Source organism: Stegodyphus dumicola, chromosome 11 (genome assembly GCF_044657685.1).
Source record: "Stegodyphus dumicola isolate Sdum_Otavi_A_Nest chromosome 11, ASM4465768v1".
Lineage (NCBI taxonomy): Eukaryota > Metazoa > Arthropoda > Arachnida > Araneae > Eresidae > Stegodyphus > Stegodyphus dumicola.
This window is the reverse complement of record NC_140778.1, coordinates 64,724,445-64,747,115: the sequence shown is the minus strand read 5'-3', so window position 1 is coordinate 64,747,115 and position 22,671 is coordinate 64,724,445. Positions and strand designations below refer to the sequence as shown.

Genomic DNA, 22,671 nt, shown 5'->3' with positions numbered 1-22,671 from the left:
AGCAAAAATGCTACTATAATTGTGTAAAGCTTAATTAAAATTATCTAATTTTTTATTCCTGTTTTTCATTCTGTAATTGTTTCAAAATATTCATTTATGTGTGACCTTTTATGTAAACTTTTTTTTTTTTTTGGTTTTTCTATAAATTGATTTTAAAAATCTGATTTTTAATCTCACAAAGTTGGCAAGTATTTTAATGTCTGTGAGTGCAGAAAAAGCCTATAACAAAATGAAAAGTTCATTATTTGTGTTTATACAGAACCTGTTTTACAGTTAGATCAGGATGGATTTCTTGTATTAGAAAATATTCAGAAAAACAGTATTAACTCTACATTTGTTTTCTGCAGTGGAACTATTTATTATGCTCTCAATTGTGTAAATGGTGGTAAGAGCTGTCATGTTAGTGGACAGCAACAATACAGCCACCTTAAGCCCGTCTACATGAGGAGACATTTCTCGAAACAAATCTGTGTGGCAGACGTGTCTCGTGATAGCATTTCATGTACACAAGTAAATTTTGTATCTACTTTGACATGCTAGAATATTCTGACCATATCCACATTTTTCAGTGAACTCCTCTGGAGGTCATTGAGAGGACATGATTAAGTGGGAATGGTATTTAACTGCTGCTGGAGAAAGTAAGGAATTATTCTAGTGCTTAAAAAAACAATTTTTGAGTGATTGGAAAGGTTGCTGATCTAAGTGAATGTGATAGAGAGCAAATTGTAATGGCCCAAAGAGTCGGAACAAATATTTCTGAAACTGCATGACCAGTAGGTTGTTCATGATCTATTGTTTTTAGCATTTATGCAGACTGGATAAATGATGGTTAATAGGGAAACCTGCAGTAGATGCCAAATGTGGTTGAACATCCATGCATCATCAAAGAAAAAGGACGTCAGAAATTGTCTCACTTGATTCAGAAAAATGGACGTCAGACACTGGCTGAACTGATAGCTCTGTACAGTGCAAGTCTAGGTGCAGGTGTTTCGGAACACAGTTCAGTGGCCACTGTTGGATATGGGACTGCACAGCAGACATTCCACTTGTGTGCCTCTCTTGACCAAGCATCATTTTCACCTATGCCTACAGTGAGCCCGAGAACATCAAGGACTGGACCATGGATAAGTGGAAGGCATTTGCCTGGTCAGATTAATCACGTCTACGGTTGTGTTAGGATAAGCCATCCTTCAGGCAAACAGTTACTCTTCCCCCAGTCATACACAGGCTGGTGGTGATGGTGAATCTGGCACCCTTAGTTGTGGTAGAACAGACCATGAAAGCTGAGGACTATCTGAACATAATTGCAGATAATTTCCTCCTACATGTTTTGCCAACTGGAAATAGAATCTTCCAGCAGGACAGTGCCCCATTTCACTAGGCTCGAATTGTGTTGAAGTGGTTTGAAGAGCATAAGGATGAATTCTAATTATGTCCTGGCCACCTAACTTCTCAGGTTTTAATATGATAAAGCAGATTTGGGATGTCATGGAGCAGCAGCTCAGAACTCAAACACCGCCATGTCAAAATATGTTGACTTTGTGTGTTTGCTGCTTAGACATTTGGTACAACCAGTCTTCAGTTATCTACCAAGAACTTGTGGTATCCATGCCAAAGCGAATTGCAGCTGTTTTGCAGGCCAAAGGTCTAGCAATACATTATTGAGTAGGTGGGTATAAGTTTTGGATCTTCAGTGTAAGTTCTGAGCTACTAAGTTAGAATAGTCAATGTAGATTACGTGATTTGTATCTAGTTGGATACCTTCAGCAAACTCGCAGCATAATAATTTGCAGTTATTTTTCAGGGCTTATTTATTTTTAAATAAGGGTTAATAAAATGAAAAGAAAGCTTAATAGCAGACAGGAAGAAACAGCAATTTAAAATGCCCATAAAAATACAATAAATAAATAACAAATAAAATTTTTAAATTTTTTAAATTGATGAAGTGGGAAAACAAAATTGTGAAATGTAATATATATAATCGTTACATAAATGGAATTAAATGTGTTACTTCATGTATAGCATAAAATGTAATACACATTGCTGATAAGTAGATTCATAATAAAGCATCTTTTAAAATGCATGAAAGAGGAAAAATGAATTCTACTGCTATATAAATAACATAAAATTCAATATTCATATAATTGACATAAAATTTTGTGTATACCGATAAAGTAGTGTAAATAGTAAAATTTTATGTACAACAATAAAAATACCCTTAAAATCATCTGTTAATATCAGAAATAATGAAACATTTAATTTCAATAGAAAAATAAAAAAAAACTCGGCTGTATTTGATTTTGCAGTCTGCTTGTTTACAAAAAAATTAAACACATCAGTAAATGCGGCAAACAGCTCAGCCAATTACACCTAGTATGAAAGTTAAGAAATCGTTAACAGTAGAAAATGCAAGTATAATAAAATAAACAGATGATAAATTAAGCTTTTCTTGTTGACTTCCTTGGAATGTAAGAATATAGTAATCACCTTAAACAGAAACTATAAAGGGGGTTGTTTTGGATGGGGTCAGAAAACATTGTAACAGTTATTTATTATATAGTTATTTCTTTTATAGTGAACAGTTATTTATTAACAGGTTTAAGTTACATATGGACATTACATTTAACGTAGAAAATTACAGAGCAAGAGTCTGAAACAACCTATCAGATTTATCACTTGGCTTTTACTGAAGTACTTCTCTGGCTACTCACCAGAGGGCACCCTCGTTGCTGCAGTTAGTCCAACAGTTTATATTAACAGCAAAGTTTATATTAAAGGATTGGTTACAAAACAGTATTCTAGCAGATTTAGTTAATGGTAACAAATGTGGTAAAAAAATTGCATTGTTCTGTAGCTTACAATAGCAAATCACTAGTATCAAGGTGGTAAAATATTCTCCTTATGAAGAAATCAGTCAGAAATTATGATCTGAAAGAACTATCATAAATTAATTGTTAAAATAATAACAAAAAATTCCATACAGTTCATGTCATGTTATTCAGCAGGCTAGATACCGAGAAAAGCTGCCATTCTTTTTCAGATGCGTGATTTCCATCTGCAGGTTTTATTGGCTGTCTCCAGTGACAATGTATCCTATCATGCCAAATGATCATGACTCTGGTGTTGGTGCCATAGACACCAGAGTTGTGATAACTTGCAGCACCAATGACATTGGTGCTGCAATTTATCTGATGCACCTTAGTGGCTGGACTAGAGCAGGCACTGAAGACTTGCAGAGATACTTTTTTGGAGATGTGTGTCCTTGCGTAGATGCGGCTTTACTCAGAGCTCATGTCGGACAGACTCTAAGTGACTGGGTTTCGACTGTCGACCATTTGTCCACAGTTTGGCAAGAGTGCTGTGTAGGTTTGCTACTTTAGTACTGCTGACTGACAAGAAGGCTTCTGGCACCGTTTAAGTAATGGAGCTATAATAATAAGGAAATAACCTTTTCTGCTTTTGATACCAAATGTCTTTCTTTTCATAGTTTTATTTCCTTTGTTCTATTTTAGTGATTTCCCCCTCCCAAGAAGTGTGGAAAATTGCAAAAATGATTCTACTGCCTTATGACAAGCATCTATAGAGAAGAATTTCTCTTTTAAAAATGATATTAAAAATAAAGTTTTGAAGATTTATCTTATTTTTATCTCCATTCTAGATTTATCTTATCTTTATTTATCTATCTTTCAAAGGTTTATCTTAAGGATGTGTATTATGGCATGTCTGGAAGTTTTCTGAGGTTATTCTCAACATTGAAATTACCAAAGGAGTGAGATAAGCAACTTCTGTGCTTTCCTAGATACTTATAGTTTTTTAGAACAGCAAAATTTTTATGTATGTCTGTAAATTCAAAGATGAGGGAAAATTGATTATGTAAACCAAAAAGAAATGTTTTCTTCGATTGAATCTTGAAGACATTAACAAGGTGGCAGATGCATTAAAAAATGGTTTAGAATTTAGTAAGAACATTGATTGATTCATTTGAAACAATGAACTTAAAAAAGGGAAGGAAATAAGTGAAAATATTTAGAAAAATTTCAGCTTAAAAATTAGATCAGTATTTTTTAGTGTTGCAGATATTTTGCATCTTTTAATCTGATATCTTTTTAAAACTTAAAATAAATTATTAATTACATTATATATATATATATATATAGCGAGAGAGTTTCTAAATTACTTTGGTTTTCTACTCTTAATTGACAATTAATTTTAATTCTAGTCATTTACTTGTTAATTTCTCAAAATTCCACTTGTTAAAATTTCCTTTTTAGTATTCATGACATTTGGTTTTGAATTTTACTTTTACCCTTGCCTATATGGATCACGAAACACGAATTGAGTAATTGAAGAGTTAGATTTGGAGGCAACTTCCCCTTGATAAATCTGTCTCCTGCCTGCTCAACAATTATTTACTTATGCATTTAATTTTTGGGAATAATATTTTTTCATTGTTTTAGGTACGTGCACTGAATTTGCATATGCTCTTAGAATTTAAATGATATTGTAAATTAGTTTGCAACAATAATGAATTTTATTTTTATTTTTGCAATTAAAATTTCTTAATTTTAATTTTATATTAGCTTTTTACGAATAGTATTTATTTAATTCAAATATATATATATATGTAATAATAAAAGCAAAGGAAATGACGGAACACTGTAGATGCGTGATTAGACCCATATTGAAGAAGATTTTGATTGCGTAGTATGCTAGTAATGCTAACTTGGTAACATCTAAAGAACTTGGCAGTCGAAGCAATTTTAATTTTCCATTTTTATTTCCAATTGATATTTGTGGCCACAATCACCTTGGCACTCTAGTTATGCCTATTCAAGAACATTACATTTTTGATATAATTGAGAAGGAAAGCAAGCCAGCGAAATTACATCTTAGCAGAGTAGAGGGCAAAGCTGAAGTGCGTAGTTATGAAAGATGGAAGCACGCGAAGAGAAAAGTTTTGGTTTACAAGGACAGTTTCAGTTCTCAATTATTACGTCATCGTCATCAGAGTTGCGCAGGCCATAGAGTGATCTAGAAATGACGCAATGCAGATAAGTTATTACGATTTCAGAATAGAGAGGAAGAATTAATGTTTTTAGTTATATTATAATTCTGATTCATATAATTTTATCTTACATATTCCCCCCTTCAAAAAGAAAAAGACGTAGCGACAGAGAAGCCTTTTTAAAGAGAAAGAGTTAAAGCACCAGCAAATAAAAAAGAAAAACATAAATCATACAATTTTGATTCTATAAAAGTATAATTTATAAATATCAATTTTTTTAAAATAAATTTTTAATTTTTAGAGTACTATTGAATTTTTCAGCATTTCAGTCCAAAAGTCTTTTTGTTGGAGAATTCACATAATCATAATTCTTCAGGGAAGGTTCTTGTTATCGCAGAATATCACAAAATAAACTTTTACATAATCAATATTTATAATTAAATGTAATGCACATAAATATTTATGATATTAATTTTCATATTGATAAATTATATTTTAATACCATATAATAATAGGAGTAAGCTTCAGAAATTATGGTTTCACCATTATCATCTTTCACTTACAATTCCTGTATTTTACTAAACTGGGAGGTCTCACAATACTTCTAAACAAACCATATCCATCAGTAGGGCTGTCCTCTTGAGCTAACCAGTGTGTTCTATGCACTAGTGGCCAAGGGTGCCTAGACAGTTACTTGAAAAGACCTCCGTTCCTTGCATTAAGGTAACTGGCCTTTGAAAACTGCACTAATACATTCCATAATAAAAAAATATAATAATAATAATAATAATAATAATAATATAAAAAATTTACACACACTCATAAAATGAGAGCCTCCAACATTATCTTACTTGAAGAGGGTAAAAGGAACAACTGTACAGAGGTAATAACAGGCCTCTGTTGAAGGAACCAGTACACCCTCATCATACTATACTTAACACACAATAACCCATAAATTTTAACATGCATTTACCATAATTTCATATTACGTATCTGTAATAATTTCACTTATTTTTTACAGCAACTTCATTTTTAGAATAATTATAAAATTTGTATTCAAAATTCTCAACAAAATTTCAAAAACATAAAAACTTATCTTAATATCCTTCCCTATGAATAATTTAAATAGCTTAAAATTCGTTACATAATTTGCTCACACATAATTATGAAAAATTAGAAAAATTAATGAACAAGAATTTCAGATTTTCTCAAAACAAATTGCAGAAATTTTAACCAAAGTTGAAATGAAAACTATAGAATCCGCAACATATTAAATGATTTAGTTCCTGAGTTAGAGTCACACGAAAGTAACAGTTTTTGAGCTGTTGATAAAGCAGAAGTGCAAATAATTTTCTGTCGCACATACTTGCAAACACTAACTCAGATCGACCTTGAACCTGCTGTAATGCTGAATTCCTAAACTAATACACTGATGATTTAAAGCACTCTTTTTCTAAATATTGTAGACATCGGCGAAGCACTTGCAAAACACCACAGCAGAAGAATGATCTGTTATTTTTTAAACACTGAAAAAACAAACTTGATGATTCACTTATTTCACATTATCTTGGATTTATCACAAAACGATGATTTGAAGAGCTGAACTAAATTTTCCATTGAGGTTTCAGGCTGCAGGAAACTATCCTTACCGGCTTAATTGTCATAATAAAAGCACAGGAAAAGACGGAACACTGTAGATGCGTGATTAGACCCATATTGAAGAAGATTTTGATTGTGTAGTATGCTAGTAATGCTAACTTGGTAACATCTAAAGAACTTGGCAGTCGAAGCAATTTTAATTCCATTTTTATTTCCAATTGATATTTGTGGCCACAATCACCTTGGCACTCTAGTTATGCCTATTCAAGAACATTACATTTTTGATATAATTGAGAAGGAAAGCAAGCCAGCAAAATTACATCTTAGCAGAGTAGAGGGCAAAGCTGAAGTGCATAGTTATGAAAGATGGAAGCACGCGAAGAGAAAAGTTTTGGTTTACAAGGACAGTTTCAGTTCTTAATTATTACGTCATCGTCATCAGAGTTGCGTGGGCCATAGAGTGATCTAGAAATGACGCAATGCAGATAAGTTATTACAATTTTAGAATAGAGAGGAAGAATTAATGTTTTTAGTTATATTATAATTCTGATTCATATAATTTTATCTTACATATATATATATATATATATATATATATATATATATGCGCACACACATTCTTTTGAAAGAAAGAAAAAAAATGTATATGTACCCAAAAAGAATTTAGCCACAACTACAAAATTTGGCTGTAGTATAGTGCTCAGGTAGATAAACAAATGATCAAAAACTGGAATTGAAAAACAAAGGATGTGAAAATCAATAGATGGTAAGCCAAAATTTGGTTGGGCATGAAGTCTTAAGATACAATAACACACTGAACAAGTATTAATTTAGAAGTCAAACAACAAAAATCAGTGTTAAATCAACTTTTACTATTTTTGTTGTTTGACTTCTAAATTAAGTGTTTAAGTTGCCAGAATCCCTTTGTGGTAGATTGTACCACAAACGAGGCAAATGGTCAGCAAGTTGGGATGTATTTGTACATGGCTGAATTTGCCTGCTGAACATATCCTAAATATGTTTGATAGGCGACAGGTCTGGAGATCTGATAGGCCAGTTGAAGCCATTGTTGGTAAAGTGTTGTTGTGTGTAGCTGAACATCGTTCTACTGGAAAACAGAACCTGGACAACCTGCAAGCATAGGCATTATGATTGGCTACAAAATATCACCTACATACCTGCGAGTAGTCGAAGTACCTTGTAGCATGATTAATGGTGAACAGTTGTCCCAGCCAGTCGCTGCTCAGAGTGTTACAACCTGTGCATTGGCGATGTGCTATTTGGTTACAAATTTACATTGGACTTCTTGCCACTCCGACTCTAAATGTGTATGTGACAAGGTCATCAGCATTGAGGGAAAAGCACAGTTTATCGCTGAAGGTTACATTTCTCCAATCAGACACAGTCCATGCAAGACGACACTGGTTAGAATTTTTTTAATCATATCCCTGGATCCCTGCCTGTGGGCAGATAGTGTTGAATTGATGATAATATTAAGTTGTGGTATGGACATGGCAGCTCTCCTAATTATACCATTATATCATATATTGGTGGCTTTGGGGCATCCTGAGACACTGCAGCAGCTGACTATGTCTTAACTGAGCAACTGGTTCCAGCATCGAGCAATATTACTTCAACCAATATGTCGGCTGATCTGCCTCTTCGATCAACTAGCCTCTTTTAGTCCTAGGGTGCGACTAAGTCTGACAACTGTTCATAGAGTGTTTGAGTATGTCTTAAAAAGGCATCTTTCGTTGTAGTGCCGTATATGCAAGCTCTCAGTCCTGTTCTTAATGCACATCACTCACTGCACTTGCTCTTTTACATTCCATCAGCTGCTTACTTCAGATGCACACTGTATCGCTCCAGAATGCTGCAAGTTTAATCATTTACGCAATTCGCCAAACCAAATTTGTGTGCCGCATTTCATAGTTGTAACTACAGTTTTTTTAGCGTGGATGTATTTTTTAACAGAATGTATTTTAAACTATGCAAGCTAATTTTATTATGATTTCAGTAGTTATGTTTTTGACGTATATTTTTTAATAGTGACCATATAAAATATTGATCATGGCATGAAACTTCTGAATACTCTTTAATCCATCTGACCTCTGTCAGCGTCAGTCCTGCTTCTGTTCTTCCATCAATCACAGTCTGTCAGATACTTTCATAATGACATTAAAGCAAACACTTTTTTATAGCTCTTTAATTTTTCCTGTCAATGTATTATAAATGTAAAATAACTGTTTAAAGGAACTATGTTTGTAATTTATACCACTAGTATACTATGGTTAATCTGTTCCTTATTTTTTTTTAATATACTTGTTGTCAAGAAATTTTCCATTTTTATGTTACAAGAAAGACTATTTATTAAGCAATGATATTGTTGCACCTGATTGTTATGAAGCTCTCAGTACTCATATAAATGTGTGCATAATTGCTACTTTAGTTTTCACAGTATGTGATTGTGTAACAAAAATTCATTTTTAATTAGTGCATAGTGGAAATTTTGTTGTTCACTGCCACCTCTTTTGATCAGTACTGAACACTTTGGCTAGCTGCCAATGATATGGCTGCCTGTTTGCCAGTGTCACATCAAGATTTTATTGCTAGCTATCAGCTTAGTATTTTTGTTCCTAATATTTAACAAACTTCTTTAGAAAGAAGTTATAGAACCATAATTAAACTTTATCATATAATCTTAGTTTTTTTCATAAGTGTTATCTGAGCACTTAATTTATTTTAATTGTATATTACAAACATAAGTCTGAAATTGTAAAAGATTGCTTAAATGTTTCAAATATATTTAACACTAGATGAACAGGCATATTTGCTGTATACCAGCTGATGAATGTTGGCAGATTAAAATCATTCATGTGTGAAATTGAATTGGTAATTGCTGCAAAGTGAAGTCATTAATGTGAAGCTAGCTGATATTCATTGGCTTTTCAAATCTGATGTATATGAAAGCTGCTGATAATCACTGTTAGTAATGTCATTTGTTTATGACAATGCTTGATAATTGCTAGAAGAACAAAGTCACTTTTTTAAGATGCCAGCTGAAATGCATATATCGTAGAAGCTGGTAATCTGTTGCATTATGTCTTTGTTTATGCAATGCTGGCAGATAACTACCGGGAGAACAAAGTCCTATTAACTTGATGCAAGCTGATAATCACCGGCTTGCAAAATCATTTATGTATAATAGTGGCCAGTAATTGCTAGGAGTGTAAAGTGACATTTGCAAGATGCTGGCTAATCAAGTCACATTTTTAACAGCAAAGTGTTAGAAAGAAAATTTTTGTATTATTTCTGGTCACCTCCGTTCATCAATGAAAGAGCCACCCAGAAGATGCTGCAGGGAATTAAATCGCTTGACTCAGTTACCATCAAATTTAGAGAACTCTCAAGAAACCAAAGGATGTGCATTTATTTACTTGTCCAGATCTTCCATAACGTTATAGTTTTGTGGCCACTGCAATCTCCCAACCTCACTCCGATGAATTTCTAGTTCTGGTGGTTATCTGAAATCTAATGTGTACACATCAAATCCATAAGATTTGTCAGAATTGAAAGATGCCATAAAATGTGAAGCTACACAGATTCCTTCCATGTTACATTTATTTCTAATCTCTTGCATGCAATGCATTATCGTCAGCAAAGGTGGTCATCTTGAAAACTTGAAATTCCAATAAAGGTTCCCCCCATCTCCTCTCTTCTGTTGTCATTGGTCCTTTACAGGGCTGTTTGCAAATGTTTTATGCCTGCAATTTTTGTCATACATGTATCGCTGCAATGTCATTCATGATTTTTTAATTGGTTGATTCAGTATTTTTCAATTTGCACAGGAAAAAAGTGAGTTCATTCAAAAATTTCAAAATTTTTTCACTGTAATGATAATTGTCATAACTGTATCATCACAGTCTCCAAATAACCAGTATCTGAAATTTCATTTTGATTTGTTGAGTGGATAGGCCATTAGAGATTCATCGGAGAAGTTTTTTTTTATGACCACCCTGAAAATAATTTTCTACATTATATATATCATCTATAATTATTATTTTGCTTCAATACTTTGGAATAGGTGGAATAATTCAGTATTTTCTTTTTCATAAATGTTTCTTCTTATTGTCCAATTATACATTTTATTTCTTTTAAACTATCTTTTTATACAATATGTCAATAATTTACTAGAATAGTAATCAGACAAACTAGAGCCATTTAGTGGCACAAGGATGATAAATTGAACCTGATATCAATATAAAATATATTTCCCTTTCTCCAGTTTTACTAGTAAAATATGTAATGAATATTTTTAACCATTAAAACACTTTAATTAAACTTCTACGAATGGAAATATTTTCATTGCCAGCAAATGTGTTAATAATCTGTAAGTGATTAATATATAATAGTTTATTTATATAACTGTAATTATATAATATCTGTTATTTTCTTGGAATGAACCGAGGGCTGTAGAAAATGAGTGAAAGGCTGCAAGTTTGACTTGCCTGCTCTAAGGGATGCTCTCTATTTAACACTAAAACTATTGATAAATTATGTACATATACACTGGTGTGCAAAAATTAAGGATGAGACGGTTTTTTTCAATATAACTTTGTACAAAAGATTTCCAAATCAACACATTTAATACCGTAAGATCCCCAATACGTAAGGACATGAGTAATGTAAGTAACACTTAATAAAAGAGAAATCAGAGGGATAAAAAAAAGCTTTATTGAAAAAGTAGCATGGAGTGCAATGCGACTGAAGGCCGAAACATCCCTGTGATGGGTGGGTGTCCAGCAAGAAACATCCGGTCTTTAATAGGGGATATGATCTCCCCTGACTGCTAGGCAGGTTTCACAGCATCTGCCCATGCTGAGAATGAGGGTGTCAATGAGTTGTTGAGGCATTGCTGCCCATTCATCTTGCAGCACCAATCGAAGCTCCGGAATTGTTACTTGGGGTAAGGTACGAGCTGCCAAGCGTCTGCCTAGAAAATCCCATACATGCTCGATGGGATTGAGATCGGAGATCGTGCCGGCCAATCCATGCGTTCAATATCCTCGCTCTAAGAGCTGTTTGGCAGCTACTGTGCGATGACATGGTGCATTGTCGTCCATGAAAAGGAACTGCGGACCCATAGTGCCTCTAAAAAGACGCACACATGGAAGAAGAATCTCGTTACAATAACGGGTCCCCTTGACTGAACCTGTGTCAAAGATGTGACTACCAAGCATGATGCCTCCCCAAACGAGAACACCGCCACCTCCATACCTGTCCCTTTCAATGATGTTTGAGAGATGATTGCGGCTTCCCCGCTCTCTCCAGATGAATATGCGATGAGAATTGCTACTCAGACTGAATCTGCTCTCATCTAAAGTACTCGTCCCCATTCATTGTCTCTCCAATTCCGGTGTTCCCGGCACCACAGAGAACGCCTTCTCCAATGGGCAGGCTTTAGAGGTACACACCGTACAGGGCGTCGTGCAAACAGACCACCACCGTGCAGTCTTCTGGCCACGTTAAAACGCGATATTGGTCGTCCAGTCGCCTGTGTCGTGTGTCTAGCGATTTCTCCCGCTGTCTGCCGCCTATTTCTTCTGGCTTGTAAGGCAATATACCGGTCATCTGCGGGTGTGGTTCCTCGTGGACGACCACTACTAAACCCCCGGATAGCTGTTCATGTAGTTTGAAATTGTCTCCTGTAGTCGTGAAACGATGCTGTGAGCAATTCCGAACTCTGCAGCCACACTTGTCACACTGCGGCCTTCCTCCAATTTCCCAGTGATTCAACCTCGGGTAAAAGCATCCAGATGTCGTCTAACAGATTGATTATTCACCATTTCTCGCTGAGGCAGCAACTCGGTGTGATATTAACTGCTCTACGGCAATCTCTTTGCCAGAAATACTGATCTTACACCGACAACATGCTTTATATTACTCAGACACTCCCCCATTAAGTCTACCTGCATATCTGCGCATGTGCTACCGTACATCACCTTACTTAATCTCCTGATTGGTCTTTCTGTCCGCTCTGCCTCTTCGTTCAGCTGATATGCTAATTTTTCGACTTCATCCTTAATTTTTGCACACCAGTGTATCTAACAAAATGGTGGCTGTTTATAACCATTTGGATGGGATGGTTCTAGTGTGAATTCTCTGTCATTCCTCTTCTGATTTCCAAGAAACATATTTTACAAATTGAATCTGATTTATTTTGTCTCCTAATGTTTCAGTTTTCTTGCTGGAAAGAATGAATGGTTTTGGATAAAATTTTGAAGTTTTGAGTAAAGAATGTTATGCTTGGGCAAAGAATACCAAATGGGAAAATTACCAGAAATGGTCATTCTTGAAAAAATCTTCTTTTGCAAGGTCAAGGATTATGTTGAAAATTATGTAAATAAAATAAAAAAATCTTAAATTTATGTACTTAAAACATAGATTTAAAAAAAAAAAAATGCTAGGCGGGAAAAAAGGGAAAGAAATGCAGAAGCACATATGGTACATTAAAATGTTCTTGATGAGTCGGTGAGGCCAAATGATTTAATATTTAACACTAGAACTATCAACAAGTAGTTTGTAAATATTTCAGCCAAGGGGTGTGTCCATCATTTTGATGTATTGACAGTTCTGCTATTAATAAATCTGCTTATGTGTAATCACTGTTCGAGGTGTATTCCAACTTACTTGAAAGTGCGTAGTTAAATAGTTAAACAGTGACAGTGTGACTGCAGGAGAGCAAAGGAGACTAACCAGTTATTTATAGTGTGTAGTAACATCTGTACATTTAAAAATTTTTCTCCTTTTTTAGTGTAACATTCGCAAGTATTCAGAATGTCTACCAGTGTCCGAACTCCACTGCAGACTGTTCATGAATCTGTTACAACAGAAGTTCCAGATCCAGCTGATTTTAAAAAGGTTGTAAAGGTATTTTGATTGTTACTTCAGAATTACTTACAAAATAATAATAATTCTTGTATCAAAAATACTTTTCAATTTAATGAAATATTGCTTTTTTCCCCATTACTTTAGTATTAAAAATTTTCTTGTATTCCAAAGCAGAGAGATGGAGATCGCTTGAGGCGCTTCGAGCCTAACCCTCGAAGTCGTACTTCAGAAGAACCTCACATTGGACGTTACCGTCTCTTGAAAACAATAGGTAAAGGAAACTTTGCCAAAGTAAAGCTAGCTAAACATCTTCCTACAGGAAAAGAGGTAAGTGTTTTATACTAGCAATTAATAATAGATTAGTTTTAGTACTAATCTATTAGTTTGTAGAGACATTAGGATTTTTTTGGAAGCAAGGGAGATGAAAAATGAGCACTCGCCTTTGCCGGGAATCGAACCACAGACCTCTGAAATACCGGCTCAGTGGGCTAACCACTATTAGTGAGCACGCTAGGAAGGTGCGAGAAAAACCGTATATATTCCCCCTTTTAAAGGGCGATTGGCGTTTTCAGGGGACCCAATAGCCAAATCCTGGGTTTGGAGAGTGATCATCCACAACCCTTTTAGTTCGGGCGCCACTGTAGAGACATTAGGTATTTTTGGAAGCAGGCAAGAAGAAAAATTAGCAATGCCTTCGCCGTTAATCTGGATTACCAGCCTAGCGTGCAGAACCACTACACAACGAAGGCACCTGAGGAAGGCGGGAGAAATACCTTATAAGTTTGCTATTTTTAAATTTTTGTATTAATTTAGATTAGTAAGCAAAGTAAAGTGGGCTTAAGTTGAATGCTGTTTTAAAATACAATTTTTATAAAGTATGATTTGAATGTTAAAAAATTTATAACTTCAGGATACAGATCATTGACTTATACTAAGTACGTTGACTCCCTTATGTAATATTAATAAATGAAATAGTTATTTGTTCATTATTAAAAAAAATTAAACAATTCTAATATCAAAAATGCAAATTACAAATTCTGAAATTTTAACTGATGAAACTGGAACATAGTTTACTTACAAAAATAGTTAAAAAAAAAATATCAGGATGTAGGATCATTGATTTATATTAAGTATGTGGACTCCCATATATGCATATGTAAAGAATATTTATTTGTAAATTATTAAAAGATATTAATTAAACAATTCTAGTATAATGTAAAAAATTTAAGTTACAAGTTTTGAAAATTTTAATTGAGGAAACTGAAACACATTTTTACTTAGATAGTAAAAAAAAAAAAAAGATAAAACAAATTAAATCTACAATTTTAAATAATGCATACAAATTTATTGTACTGTGTTAAATGTGGGCCCACCAGTGGCCGAGCGGTAAAGTATCCGAACACTGGTAGTTCGATCCGAGGTTCGAATCCAGCGAACGGGCTGGCTGCATGGGCGTTTTCGTGGTTTTCCCCATGTGTAACGTGTATGCGAGCCAGTTGCCCTTAGAAAGTCCTCCATAAAGGCATCCCCCCTTTAGGCAGATAGCCCTCGAGGCTTTGCCATAATCACACACACACTGTGATAAATGTGGCTAATTTTTATATTAGCATATTAATATATGGCTAAAATTTTGTTGGAGTAATTGTAATATTTACTGTTTGTGCAATTATCTCGCATCTTTAAGCATCAAAGTTGAAAACTGAAAACAGAGATAGTAAAATATAATTTAAAAAATGAAAAAAAAAAAAAAAAAAAAAGTCAACTGAAAACTAATATTTTTTTTATCATTTTACAATGTAAATCAGTGGCACCAGTGATTAGCGCAGGAGCCGCTATTATTTGTAGATACTTATCGAAACGGTTCACTCAGGGCTAGATTGGGCATTAAGCAGTATAAGCACATGCTTAAGCCATCAAGGAAAGGGGATACCGAAAGTTTTTTGGTTTGCCCCTTTTACCATGGTTCAGTAAAGCTAAAACCGAGGGAGAAATAATGGAAAAAAAAAAAAAAAAAAAACTCTCATAAGGCTATGTGGAGCTCCAAAAATCCTTTAAGTACTTATGCCATTTAAAGTTCTTAATCGAGCCCTGAGTTCATTAGAATAGTATCAGTCAGTAAATTAAACAGCAAGTTTAACCACAACAATGCTAATTAATCTGTAGAGAATAAAGCAGCTATCTCAGATTGAATAACTTTTTGAGTAGTGTGTGTTGAAATAATGATTTTTTCTTTGAGAATTTTTGATAGACAGAATTTTTTCCACCATTAACTAAAGAAGGTTGCAGAAAATAGGAGTGTTTTCAAACCATGAGTTTCTGAACTTTTCTTTGACAATCAATTTATTTTATTATTATTATAAAATTATTTTATTAATAATATTTTATCATGAATCCTCTAGTTCATATTATGGACCCCCCCCCAAAAAAAAGAACTTACTTAGAAAATGCTACTTAGAAAATGCTGATGTAAATAAATATTCATGTAAGCTTAAGCACAGATAACAAAATTTTCCATTTTAATAAACTTTAGTGTTAATATAAATGCTGTGAAATTTATATTTTTGTATAAATCCAGAAGGTAACTAGTATTTTGTCAATTTCTGTTTGATGAGTAAGAAGTATTAAATGTTGCTAAAGTATGTTTGCTACAAATATCACAGTTAAAAGAAAGCATGTGAATACCAAGTGCAAATTATTACAGAATAAATTTCCACAGCTTAACAAAATCAAATTTTTCGTGTATGTAGATTTCAATCTGCTGGTGTAAGAAAATTAACTGGTTCAATGTTTAATATATATATATATATATATATATTTTCAGATTCAATCAATCACTCTTGGAAATCTTTTTAATTATCCTAAAATTTTTGCATTATTGCAAACTTCAGTGTAGCTGGAAATAATTCTTAGGTTAAAAACTGTATTTTTATATTTATTTTATCTTGGGTCAAAAAATGTTTATCAATACTGAATTTTCTGGAATCAGTATTTTGCCCACATAAACAAAACAAAAACTAATTTTATGTTTCTCCTGGAATCTTAAAATGGAATACCTTTGCTCTTATCTTGTTTTTCCTGTAAATATGGAATATATGATAAAGCACTGTGTGAAATTACAAGGATTTCTCGGAGCACGAAACATAAAAATTGAGGAAACTTTTGTTTTTCCAACACTACATGTTTTCAGTTACACTATGAATTCATACAAGAAGGAGGGAAAAAATACCTTACGTCCCCCCCCATCTAAGCTCTCTCATAACCGGATATTCAAAGATATTACAAAAGATATTCTAAGTTATATATATGAGCAGAAAACCTGAAAAATAGTACATTCCTCTTCAGGATTCAAATTTCGGGTCTCCCAATTGTTAGGTTGTGCTGTCGATTACCCTTTGAAGGTACGTGATAAGGAGGAAGAAAATACCATACAAATTTTCTGAATATTGTGTAAATTATGTGCTTGAAATATGTGTGTTCTAGTTCAAACATTTTTAATTCACGTATGTGAGATTTTTCTGGGTTTTATGATAAATCATGAAACAAAAAATGGCTCTTTATTTGAAGGAAAAATGAGTTAGTTGTATTAAAAAACATTTTTTTTAATAGGTGGCTATAAAAATAATTGACAAGACTCAACTAAATCCATCCAGTCTACAAAAGGTAAGATATTTAGAAATGTAAAATTTTATTTTTCTCTTTTTTATTATAAACGGTGAAAAATTAATATCGCTTTCTTGAGCCAAGCATATTTTATTTCATTTACTAGTGAAATATTTAAATAAGGATCATTGAACTGGTGTATGTAGTTTGCTGCTGCTGAGATTGAATTTTAAATACAAAAATGTTGCTTGTATGGTAACTGATTCTATGGTATTTTAATTTTTAGCCTTTAGTAAAGGAAATTTTTTCTAGCAATAAATGAAATGTGCTGAAATTATGAAACTTATATTAGAAAAATTCCACTCTTCCACCTCTAATGATTTTCAGAATAATTTTTCTTTTTAAATTTTATTTTATTTGGATTGTATATTTTTAATTATATCTTATTATCTTATTTAATTTTTCTTATTAAATTTCATTTGATCTGAATTTTATTAATCAACTGCAGACTGTATGGAATTTTATATGAAGATTCTAACAGTTTTTAATCAGTCAATACTTGTATTTAATTTTGTTTACATTAGTATATGGTACAATATTAATTTATTCACACAAATACTGTGTATATTAATTATTAATTTTATTTTAATCATATTTAAAAGTAATTTGATAAATAAACGGGTTCTTTAATTACTAACGATTTTCTCAGTATGAAAGTGTAAAAAAACTAAAAAATGAAGTTAACTAAAGAGCATAAAATTAAGAATATCTACTTAAATTAACATCAAAATTGAATTTCAAATAGTTAAGTAACCTGGATAATAAAGTGAATTAAAGCCAGTATGGAGTTCCTTCGAAACAGCTTCGCCATGCAGTGTGCTCCCGATTTTTAAAATTTCAAGGTTTGCAGCTATGCCATTTGTCTTTCAGCTTGATAAGATGTCCATTAAAAAAGCAAAGATCATAATTTTTTAGATTTGGGTAAGTGATTGTAAGTGAACTCCACTAGCCCATTCAGAATCCCTATCTGGATTGCAACGAGTGTATTTCAGACAGGTTGGGGCTGTAGTCAAAAGACTGTATGTCGAGCAATCAACTTGGAGCTGTTCACACAAGAAAATGGCTCATATATTTATTTGCAAATGTTTAGTATCGATTAGTAGTTTTATCATCCTTTCATTTCTAATTTATTTTTATTTCAATTTTTTAAAGAAATTAAAACTGGTATATGTTAAAAATGAAAAGTATTTTGTTTTTATGATAATTTAGTCCATTTTAAATTCCTGTTCTTTGTTAATTTTCATTTGGGGTTTGAAATTGGCTTTAGCAAATGTGAGATATGGAATAGTGATATATTGACTTTGGCAGATAAGACATTTGGACATAGTAGTAAAATTCCTGTTTTGATATTGAAGCAAATTTAAACTGGTTCTTGGAATGCTTTAATGCAAATAATGGGATTGCGACTTGATAAGAAAAAGAGCAGGCACAAGAAATTTTGTAATAAGCTAAAGTAGAATTTTATTTTAACAAAAATAAAATTACTTTTAATATTTTTATAATTATAGTTATTCCGTGAAGTAAGAATTATGAAAATCCTGGATCATCCAAATATTGGTAAGTTAAACAAGAAAATTTAATAAAATAATGAATTTTTAAAGTTTTAGAAGTAGTTTTTGGAAGCTTCTTGATTACTTTTTTGTAATGATGCAGATTTATTTTTGTATTATTTAGAATGTCTATGGATCATATGATAGAAAATGTGTATTTCTTCATGCTGCCATTTAAATTTGAAGAGTTTACAGTATTTTGATGTTTTCAATCTTTTTAATTGTCGTTTTCCGTGTTAAAAAGTATGCAGCATACTTATGAGAAATTTGAAAAATTTTAATGAAATCAATTAATTTGAAAAGCATATCAGATCAAGCAAATTTAATTTTAAAGTTTTATTTATTATTTTTGTTAGTGTTAAGTTTGAAAATATTGGTTATGGCTGAAATGTATAATGTAGAAGTTTCGTATCAGAAGTTCCATTTCTATGCATTACATAATTCTAATATAAGATTTGAATAATTTTTTTTTACCTTTTAAATTTGCAGTATTGTTGTTTTTCCATGACGTGATGGGAAATTTCTGTGTGCATTTGCTGTAAAAATTGAAATTCCTGTATCTTTAAGTTGAGGTACTCGCATGTTTGCCTCTTTAGATGGGGGGAATTCATTTTGAAAATTGACCAAGGAAAATTGTGGCATATTCTAAAAAAAAAATTCAAAGATAGAATTTCGAAGATTCACGGTGTGTATAATTTTATTGTCTGAAGTTAGTTTTCAGATGATCATTATAAAACTATACATATCATAATAATAGCATTGTCATAATGCACATAAATAGGCTGTGACTTTAATGCAATTATAAGAGTGAAGAAGGAAGAAAATTTCATTTCTTATAGATTTGAATAAGATTAAATCAACTAGTTTGGAAACTTACATATTAACCTAATGATAATGTTTAATAATATGAGTATTTTTTAATGTGATCATTCCACTCTCATAGTTTCACCTGGGAAAACATTTAATAGATTTTAACTCCTTGCAGCATTTAAGATATATGCAGCTGTGAAAAGGTCTAAATTTGGCTATTTTCAAGCAAATGTTTTGCTCTCCTTGAAGCTGTCTGCAGTTTTCAGCGTTGCACTTCTACAGTGTACTTTCTTTGATGCATAATTTAGTTATACTTGAATTAGAATTGACTTTGTAGTATCAGAGTATTGAGACTATGAACTATAGAATGCAACTGATATTTGTTTTCTCTTTTTGTATTTAGCAAAATACGAATGCTTTAAGTAAAGTGTTTTTTTTTGGGGGGGGGGACCTTTTGTGGATTTTACTATGTGAATTTTCCTTATATGCTGTTTTCACTTTTTTACAGTTAAACTCTTTCAAGTAATTGAAACAGAGAAAACATTGTATCTTGTGATGGAATATGCTAGTGGAGGTATGTGATGTAATAATTGATTATTTTAAAATTTAATAGCTTATGTTTTATTTCTTAACTGTGAACATGTGATAATGTGGTTCAGATGGTGAGTGCATTTTTTAAAATATGCAGCCTAGGAATTTTAATTTCATAAGCCTTCTTAATTATTAATTAATTTAATAATGATTTTTTTAATGTGATAGTCTTCAATATTTCTACTACATGTATTATAAATGGAAAGTTATTCTATTTTTATTCCTGGGAACTCTGAAAGTGATTTGTATAACTTTGAATCATGTTTTTATATCTTCAATCCATTTTATTATTTTTTTACGTATAGTTCTTTCATATTAGGTGAAGTATTTGATTATCTTGTTGCACATGGGAGGATGAAAGAAAAAGAAGCTAGAGCAAAGTTTCGACAAGTAATTTTTAATTTTTTTTTCCTTTCAGGAAACAATATAACTTTATAAATATGTATAAGCTGTGTATGTTTTTATATAATTATTTAAAATACCCTTTTTTAATACATGAAATATGTATTTTTCAGATCGTTTCAGCCGTTCAGTATTGTCATCAAAAAAGGATAATACATAGAGATTTAAAGGTAAGTGTTTATTCCTTTTGAACCACTTATATATATAATTCTTATGGATTTTATTGGAACTATTTTCCGTATTCCGTACTTAGCACTTATTAAATGCGCTAGTTAATAAATTCCTTTGCATAGTGCAACACAGCAGCAAATAACATTGCATTTCTATGCTAAAGCTTTTATTAATACCTGTGTTAAGACTACAAAGCTGCTTGCATGAATTTCAATTACTGATACCCATTCTGCTTATTTATCTCTATGACGTAGAACTTTACTGCTTGTCTAGACTAGGAACATAGCCATTTGACTCTTGAAAGAGTAGAATCGAACAGTCTAATTTGAAAAGTAATCGCTTCATCAACAGTAGAGTGGTTAAGACCATTGAATGTCTGGGGCTATACTCAGGTTTGATCTCAAGCAAACGGGATAGTTGTATGGGTAATTTTGGTGGTTTTCCCCATATATTTGTATCAATGAGGCAAAGTTCTCCACTAAGGCATCCCGTCCTATAGGTACATAGTCTTTTTGTGCTTTGCCATATTTAATAACCAAATAATATTTTCAGCTGATCTGGGAAAAGAGAAAAAACCCTGTGAAGTAATGTATCCTTATTAGCAAAAGACTATACAAGTTGCTAATAGTGTAGAAATAATATGAGGTATGTTCTCACAAAGATTGTTCCATTACCTTGTTACATTCTTTTTAATGTCATACATCACTTAAGTGGGTTTGCTTCATGCATAAAAACGATTAACTACACATGTCCATGCTCACAAAATAAGGGTGTGAGGAAAAATATCTTGAATTCATGTTAATGAAATATTCCCCATGATTACCACACCTCAATGTCAACAAGTAGATTTGAGATGTCAGACAGCATTCTGTTAAAGCAATCTGCCAAAAAATGTTAGAGAATTCTTCAAATGACTTAATATTTATGCTGTGTGTATCCCTTAGAAAACTAATGGATTCTATGCCATGTCTTTTTTCGTAGTTTTATGGTTTAGAGGTGAATCTATTGTGTATTGAACATTGTTTTTTATAACAGTCCGGTATGCTGTATACAGATCTTAAAAGTTTTATTTATGTTGAGCCCTATTAATGGGTTCTTAATTTCAACCTTCCATTCTTTTAATAATTAAATTAACCATCTCGTGTTTATTTCAAGAACTATCACAATTGTGTTATATCTTCATGATGCAAGAAAAAATGAATTATGAAATTGGACATGTGTATATCAAATGTGTATAAATGATTGATATCTTTTTTCTTGGTTTAGGCCGAAAATTTGTTGTTAGATGGTGAAATGAATATAAAAATTGCCGATTTTGGATTTAGTAACGAATTTGTTCCTGGTCAAAAATTAGACACATTTTGTGGTAGTCCGCCTTATGCTGCTCCAGAATTATTTCAAGGTGAGTAAAGGTGATTTCAAGGTGGGAGGTTTCTTCCTAAAACTTTCTATGTGTTAATAACCTTAAAGTTCATTCTAGCAATTCTTTTCATTTATGTACAGGTAAAAAATATGATGGCCCAGAAGTTGATGTCTGGAGTTTAGGTGTAATACTATATACTCTCGTAAGTGGTTCGCTACCATTTGATGGAGCAAATCTTAAGGTAAGTTATTTTTATGTATGATTTTTGTAAATATGAGTAATAAAAGGTGTTATATTCCTTATTTTTCCCAGAATTTAGGTAATATTATGTTAATTTTAAAATATTTCTTGATGAAAAGCATACATTTTTAGAGTGTTCGCATTGTATAGCATTTTTATGATAGGATGAATATTTAAAAATAATGAGAAATAGAATGTAAAATGTACAGTTCCATTAATAAACCAGCATTTTTATTAAAAAGAAGTATATGCTCATATATGTGTATGATACGGAAGATTAAAAATGGATAGGAAGAGCATCTGCAATAATTTTTACTTATGATGAACATTCAGTCAATATGTTTTCCTTTTCTGCCTTAATTAAAGGCACTATGTGGATCCTCTGTATT

General features: G+C 32.3%; 1 protein-coding gene across 12 annotated transcripts in view; it reads left to right on the top strand.

Moving 5' to 3' along the window:
* LOC118202886 (MAP/microtubule affinity-regulating kinase 3) overlaps positions 1-22,671 on the top strand; it is a 112,638-nt gene that overhangs the window by 30,456 nt on the left and 59,511 nt on the right. For 9 of the 12 annotated variants that reach the window (XM_085826771.1, XM_085826762.1, XM_085826768.1 and 6 more), the window contains exons 3-11: positions 13,419-13,534; positions 13,667-13,822; positions 17,102-17,155; positions 18,664-18,712; positions 20,024-20,089; positions 20,426-20,496; positions 20,622-20,678; positions 21,946-22,081; positions 22,183-22,283. In XM_085826771.1, coding sequence (XP_085682897.1) covers positions 13,442-13,534; positions 13,667-13,822; positions 17,102-17,155; positions 18,664-18,712; positions 20,024-20,089; positions 20,426-20,496; positions 20,622-20,678; positions 21,946-22,081; positions 22,183-22,283 — 783 coding nt within the window. In that variant the 5' untranslated portion in view covers positions 13,419-13,441. The remainder of the gene's footprint in view (positions 1-13,418; positions 13,535-13,666; positions 13,823-17,101; positions 17,156-18,663; positions 18,713-20,023; positions 20,090-20,425; positions 20,497-20,621; positions 20,679-21,945; positions 22,082-22,182; positions 22,284-22,671) is intronic. The other 3 variants (XM_085826770.1, XM_085826769.1, XM_085826767.1) reach the window with 3 other exon arrangements.